This window comes from Brachypodium distachyon, chromosome 5, assembly GCF_000005505.3.
Source record: "Brachypodium distachyon strain Bd21 chromosome 5, Brachypodium_distachyon_v3.0, whole genome shotgun sequence".
In the NCBI taxonomy this organism is placed as follows: domain Eukaryota; kingdom Viridiplantae; phylum Streptophyta; class Magnoliopsida; order Poales; family Poaceae; genus Brachypodium; species Brachypodium distachyon.
In genome coordinates this window covers 7,372,647-7,379,942 of record NC_016135.3, presented here as the reverse complement: position 1 = coordinate 7,379,942, position 7,296 = coordinate 7,372,647, and the positions used below count along the sequence as shown (strand labels likewise).

The 7,296-nt window shown below is 43.9% G+C and overlaps 1 protein-coding gene across 1 annotated transcript; it reads right to left on the bottom strand.

Moving 5' to 3' along the window:
• Window positions 1–1,739: 1,739 nt before the first annotated feature.
• On the bottom strand, window positions 1,740–3,670 carry LOC106865508. The gene is made up of 2 exons (XM_014895649.1): window positions 3,248–3,670; window positions 1,740–2,102 (listed from the first exon to the last, which is right to left on the bottom strand). The coding sequence occupies exons 1-2, from the start codon at window positions 3,668–3,670 to the stop codon at window positions 1,740–1,742; spliced, it is 786 nt and encodes a 261-aa protein (XP_014751135.1).
• Between the last annotated feature and the right edge of the window lie 3,626 nt (window positions 3,671–7,296).

The window sequence follows — 7,296 nt, the reverse complement described above, 5'->3', positions numbered from 1 at the left end:
ATTATTATGCGCAGATTCTTCTGCCCAGGATACACTTTGCGAAGAAGAAGTATCTTAATGATGATTGGTTTGCTTACAATCGTCAGAGTGGTGTCATGCCTGCAGCCAATGTGCTTAATGATCTGAATCTGCTGAAGTTTGTTGAGACCCGCTAGAATTGGGACGACGAGCTGATTCTTCAGTTCTACGCTACATTTGGCAGGAAGGTCTGTAAGTTTGAAGACAACTCCAAAGGCTACAACATTTACTGGATGACTGATGGTGATAAGCACAGTTGCACCTCCCGGCACTTCAAAAAGTTCCTTGGTCTCGCAAACGATCCTTCTCAAAAGAAACGTTCTTCAAGCCTCGGATGTGGTTGCCTTTGACAAGTTTGTTTAGATTCTTCATGCCCACATGACTGAGTCTTCTATGCCAGAGCCACCCTAGTGAAGATTTTGCAACTAGACACGTAGGGGGTGAGTACGAGGAGTCTTCAAAATTACAAGATAGAGATTACCCTTTCTTCGCCCTCTGAAGACAAAAGAGTTATCCTTTTCTGAAGTAACATACACATATGGTCTTGTGAAGCAAACGATTAGTCCATGATCACATAGTTGAGCAACAAATAGAAGATTATATCCAAGTGATTCAACAAAAAGTACTTCACTAATAGACATGTCATTTTTCTTAGAAATAGCAACTTTGTCAAGACCAATTACCTTTCCCTTTTCATTGTCACCAAAAGTGATGTTCTCACGATATTGAGGACCAAGTTCTAAAGAGCTAAACATTTTCTTCTCACTGGTCATGATTTGTACATCCGGAGTTCATGACCCACTCCTTTCCTCCGGATGCATAGGCCTACGAAGAAAGTTAGGCTCGTTTTGGCACTCATGTCTTCATGGGTTCCTGCATGTTAGTAGAACTTGAAGAACACAAGGCATCACGGAAAAATGCAATGACAGATTTTGGCAGCCAAATTTGAGGTTTTGCATGTTCTCCACGCATTATGGTTCCAGTGAAATTAGCTCTAACTTTGCTTTCCTTACCCATCCTCAGAATGTAGGATTCATTAACATGGAATATCGGGTAAGCACGTGAAGTATTGGGACGCTTTGAAGCATCCTTGCGAGGATTCAGGTTTCCCACAAATGGAGGAACCTCAGTATACTTCCCTCTTCCCTGGACAAATGTTGTAGGGGGATATTGCTCAGGGAGCCAAGTATCACCGTTGACATTGTATTTCCTCTCAAAACCAACGGAGGAATTTGAAGACCAAGAATCTGGTTCAAGGTTTCAATCCCTTGGTGACACTTGAGTATACCAGCCTCAATCTGCTTCTTCAACTTAGCATTTTTTTCAACCAGTGAGAGATCACTTGAGGATACCAGCCTCAATTTGCTTCTTCAACTTAGCATTTTCTACAACCAGTGAGAGATCACTAAGTGAAGGGTTAGTGCTAGCAGTGCAAGATTCACCAATAGAACTAGTAAAGCTAGAAGTAATATCAGATGAATCAAATGAAGCAGGGAAATCAGTTTGAGTCACAGCATTTGAAGTAGTGATTTGAGGAATGGTGTTCAATGAAGAATTGCATTTAGAACATACTTCAGAGGAATCATCGTTTTGATGTAAGTTGACTAACTTAGCATTGAGATCAAGATTCACAAATTTGAGATCCTCATAAGAGTTCTTCAGATTATCATACTCGAGTTTGATCGAAACATAGTTAAGACTAGTCTCAGCATGAACTTTCTTCAGATCCTTATGAGCTCTTCCATCGCCTGAAACTTAGACTTGAGTCTTTTGAGTTCATTAGGCATGTTAGTGTTCTTCTTGATCTCAGTGATAAGCAAGTCTTCTTGCTTCTCAACAATGAACTGAAGTCTTTCATATGTCATGAGTTCAGATCCTTCATTATCAGTTTCATCCTTATCACTAGAATTCACTTCAACTTCACTATGAAATGATACCTTAGAGGATTTTGCCATGAAGCATGATGCTGAGTTGCGATCGTCTCCGAAGGCATCTTCAGATAATGAATCTGCAGAGTCAAAAGGTGAAATCTTCTCTGTGGCAGATGAAATAGCTACGGCCAATCCGGCGATGCCATCTTCAGACTCAGAATCAGTTGATTCTTCAGACGATGAAGAATCTGAGTTTCATTCACCAACATGTGCTCTAGAGTAATACTTCCCCTTCTGATGCGGGACGGGGTGGCCCGATCTTTCGATGAGATTGATAACTCTCGATTTGGGTAGGAGGTGACGTTGACGATCCGACTACGGCCTAGGAGGCAGCGCCTTAGCAATCGATACACCAACTCTAGAGGGTTATTGATCCCGCGGGGGCACGATCAACCTGACCACGAAGGTCTTTGTTCCTGCAAGCAATCGAAGAACAAGCAAGAACAAGATAAATAGCAGATGCAATCTAAAATTGCGAATATACTATATCAAACCAATGTCTCAACGAGACGATAAGTTGGAGTCTTGACGACGGTAAAACAGGTGGTCTAACCGACACACGCGATTACACGAAAGTAGCAAAGATGGCAAAACTTTATCTAATCAAAACCCAAGGCTCCTTAGGGGGGGCTCATGGGGTATATAAAGGAGGAGGGAGAGATAAAGGAGGAGGGAGAGATATTTTCGTCCACCTTGATTAAAGAGGCCAAAATCCAACTCTATCTCTAACTTTCCTAACAAACTACAACTCTTTAGGAAACAGAAAAACAGATCCATCAGCTTGTTTTGTCCGTCACGGTCAGCACGAGTTGAATCTTTTGATGGGGCCAGATCCGTTGGAAAGGTCTTGTAATTATCTTTCCAACAAGTACTTGTTTGCTTGATTTGGACTCCGGATATGGCCTGGGTGATTAAAACAAATTCGGGTCTCCTGGCAGCTCGGACCCGAATCGGATTCAACTTTAATTCGTGATATCTTTCTCTAGCAAGCTTCGAATCATGTGCCGTTTGATTTGTTGGAAAGTACACTTGAAATCCTTCCCTCTCAGCTGTATGAATGCTTGATTCTTGTTGGCCCTCCTGTTCGCCTCCATCGTATCTCATCTTGACCTTGGACTTGAAAACCTCGACAAGATGCCTACGTAATAAAACGAGACAAGATAGTAGTAGCTCCGCCTCTTCATAAATATGACAATGAAAACAATTACTACTTGAATTCACCTGATTATAAATCTTGTCAAATATTATAGAATTGAGGGTACCAAAGGTCGTATGCATGGTTAGCATGTCCATATCACCTTCTTCTTGTGAGCAGAGTCCTTATTCCAATCCTTCTTCTTGTGTCGGTCATGGCTCTTCTTGTGAGGATGTTTCTTGAATCCCTTCTTCTCCTTGTCTTCATCAGCTTTCTCGGGACATTCAGCGATGAAGTGACCTTTCTTGCCACAGTTGAAGCAAGCTCTTTTGGCCATATCAGATTTCTTCCGATGAGTAGATTTCCGATGCTTGGAGGAGCTGGATTCACCTTGATGCTTCAGTTTGTTTCCAAACTTCTTATTGAACCTCTTCACAAACAGAGCAAGCTCATCACTGGAGTTGGATTCTTCATCAGACGAAGACGAGTCTTCAAATTCTTCACTGGAGCTGACAATCTTCTTAGATGATTTCTTGGCCTTGAGTGCAATGTTCTTCTTCGAACTAGATCCAGGACCATGGATCATCTTCTTTTCTTCTGATCAAGCTCATAGGACACAATTCTTCCAAGCACCCAGGTAGGAGTTAACTCCTTGAAGTCTGGCTGATGCTTGATCAACTCACAGACAGTGGTGTACACCATGGGAAAAGCTCGAAGAAATCTTCTGTTTTGCATCAAGTTAGTGATATTGTGATCATCAAGAGTATTCAGCTCATTCACAATGGTGCTCATGCGATCATAGAGTGAAGAAACAGTCTCATTGGGCTCAAGCACAAGTCTGTCAAACTTACTGATGAGGCAAGTAACTCTAGAATCTTTGACAGTGGTTGTCCCTTCATGGACTTCAGTGGTAACTTCCCTTTCTTAGACATACTTCTTCCTTAGCTGGTTAAACCAAATCAAGGAGACCTTGCTCTGATACCAAGTGAAAGATTGAGTACGTCACAGAGGGTGGGTGAATGTGACGAGTTTTAAGTTTTCTTCAAAAATGAAAACTGAAGACTGAAGACAGTCACAGTGCTTCAACAAGAGAGATTTTACTTAGCAATTTTAGAATTGCAGCGGAATGAAGAAAGATGAACAAGTTAAGCAGTAGCAATGAAGACAAGAATAGTAAGAACAATTTGTACTTCAACAGAAAGTATGAGATTAAGGAACGATATCACCAGAACATGAAGGCAGATTTGTTTTCCCAAGTTCAGATTGTTGGCACAATACTACGTCTCCGTTGAGGGGACTGAGTCACACAAGACTCGCGGACACACAAGTCCACCCAATCCTCAAGAGCTAAGACCTAAGTCTCGCCCTGTTACTCATGGTAGATCTTGAGGTGATCTCCAGAACTTCACAGACTGGTTGATGGCGAATCACAAGCTTCGATTGCTTTTCAACACTGAGTCCTAGCCGTCTAGGTTATGCCAATCACCAAGAGTAACAAGTTTCAAGTGCTCGGCTAAAGAGGGGATCCCATTCTTCATGCTTACTTCAGCTCTAAGAGTTTTCTCAGCTGTTCTTCAAAACAACTCTATGGGGATAACCACAGAACCCGTTCGGGGTGGATCGTCTTATATAGCCTTGGCCACGGCCGATCTAACCGTTGTAACCCGTTGGATAAAGTGATCCCTGAGACTCCAGCTCACACTTTATCTATTTGTCTCACAACGATTAGATTACATGGTCAAAACGTAAAGCGACAAAGATTTTCAAACACATTTGAAATCAGAGTGAAGACTTCACGCGGAAGTTTCTCTGAAGCCTAAAATGCTACATTTTTCACTCCGACGAAAAACACTCACACAGAAAATGGTTTTCGCCTAAGCTGAACATGAAGAATAGGTTTCGCCTGAACCAGCTCCACACTTCAAACCCCCCTTAGTAGTACGGCGTTCCTATACTGAAGTGAAGGAAAAAGCTACGGAAAGACCTATGAAGAAAGTTACGCTTCACATTCTTCACCGTTCTTTGCTGAGTTCTTCATACTTCAAGCCAGTACATGTACTTCAATTTTTAGGTGTCGTCGATGCTGGTTAAATCAACTCTTCTGAGGAACTAAAACCTGAAACACTCCGTGTAACTCATTAGTTCCTCAACCATGTTGTCATCATTCATCAAAACCCATACAGGGGCAAGGTTTCCCTTTCAGAGTGGTATAGGGTAACCTTACCTCGTTTCATTCCCCTTTGGGCATTGTTTCTCGCAGTATAGTTGTCGGCAATGGGTCTCATCTCTCACTCGTCGTCCCTTTTATTTACAACATGTTCTCGTTTCTCCTTCTGTCGTTAAAAACCTAATTTCTGTTCGCAAGTTCACTATTGATAATCTTGTTTCCATTGAATTTGACCCGTATGGCTTTTCTGTGAAGGATCTAGTCACGCAGAGAATCCTTCTGAGATCCAATAGTCTTGGCGAGCTATATCCATTCTTCGACGCCCCATCATCGTCAAGATGGGGCACATGGCACCACAGGCCCTCTCCACCTCCACCAGCAGCGACACATGGCATCGTCGTCTTGGTCACCCCAGCGCCCAATCGCTTTTTAAACTTACACAAGATTCTCTTATTTCATGTAATAAGGCAGCCAAACCATCTCCTATTTGTGAGGCATGTCAGTTAGGCCGGCAGCCATGCCTCCTATTTTCTTCTTCATCCTCATTTACTACTGCACCATTTCAGCTTGTTCATTGCGATTTGTGGACTTCACCTATCTCCAGCTTCTCTCGCTATAAATATTATTTAGTTGTTCTTGATGACTACTCTCACTATTCATGGACGTTTCCTCTGTGACAAAAATCTGACACTTCCATTACCCTCCAGCACTTCTTTTCCTTTGTTAAAACCCAATATAATGTCATTATTTCGTGTGTGCAGTGTGACAATGGGGGTGAATTTCTGAACGAATCCCTTCGTGCTTTTTTCTCTGTCAATGGCATGTGTTTTTGACTGTCCTGCCCCCACACCTCTCCTCAGAACGGCAAGGCCGAACGCCTTATTCGCACCACAAACGACATCGTCTGCACTCTCCTCGTGCAGGCCCATTTTCTCCCTGATTTTTGGGTCAAAGCATTGCATACCGCAACATACATCTCAACCTCCGCCCATCTCGATCCATAAATTTCGCCACCCCCCTTTTCTGCCTTCACAGTGTCCATCCTTCCTATAATCACCTACATGCATATGGCTGTTTCTGCTTTCCTAATCTTTACGCCACCTCTTCCCATAAATTAGCACCATGATCTACTCGTTGTGTTTTTATTGGGTATCCTATGGAGCACAAAGGGTATCGCTGCCTTGATTTATCCTCTCGACGTGTCATTACCTCTCGACATGTTATCCTTGACGAGTCTCAGTTTCCTTATTTCCCCTTACCAATTAATCCTTCCCTACCGCAGATCCCGCCAGCCACAGAAGATCCCCCTAACCAAAGCCCCCCCTTGGATCAGCGCCCGCCCACGACTCGCTCCCGGGCCGCGGAGGCGTCGGTCGTCATGGGGAGCGAGGAAGAAGAAGAGGGAGTGAAGGCAGGATCTCCTGCTGCACCTTGTAGCACTCGTCAAGGCCGTCGATCATCTGCAGCGTCAAGGCTTTGTTGGAGATGGGGGCATCAACATCAGCAAGAGCATTGGCCACATGCTTGAGGCGGCGGCAGTACTCCTCTATGGAGAGGTCGCCCTGGACGAGGGAACGAAGTTCCTGGCTGAGATGGAGTTCACGCCCTGGCTTGTTGGAGTGGAAGAAGGAGTGGATGCGCTGCCGGATGGTGTAGGCGGTGGCGTCCGCAGTCATGACAATTCGTCAAAATTGCAGACGGTGCTAAACTTCTACTCGGAGTCGGATCCGTTTGGTGTTATAAGATGAGCACACCAAACAAAGCTATTCATCGAAGCGAAACCAGACTAGACCACTTGTACGGACTCGCTACGCATGGTCCCTCACTAGGACGGACAATTCGGGCAAATCAGGTCCATTTGGTGTATTAGGATGAGCACACGAATCAAAGCTACTCATCGAAGCGAAACAAAAGTAGACCACTTGTACGGATTTGCTAGGCATGGTCCCTCACTAGGACGGACAATTCGGCCAAATCAGAGTCGGTGCTAAACTTCTACTCGGACTCGGGTTCATTTGGGGTACTAGGATAAGCACACCAAACAA

Bases quoted from the DNA above. Each gene is read 5' to 3' on its own strand.
- LOC106865508 (XM_014895649.1), bottom strand. From the start codon at position 3,670: ATGATCCATGGTCCTGGATCTAGTTCGAAGAAGAACATTGCACTCAAG. The intron at 2,103-3,247 runs GTGATATGGACA...ACTGATTCTGAG, and splicing joins ACTCTGCTCACAAGAAGAAG to TCTGAAGATGGCATCGCCGG.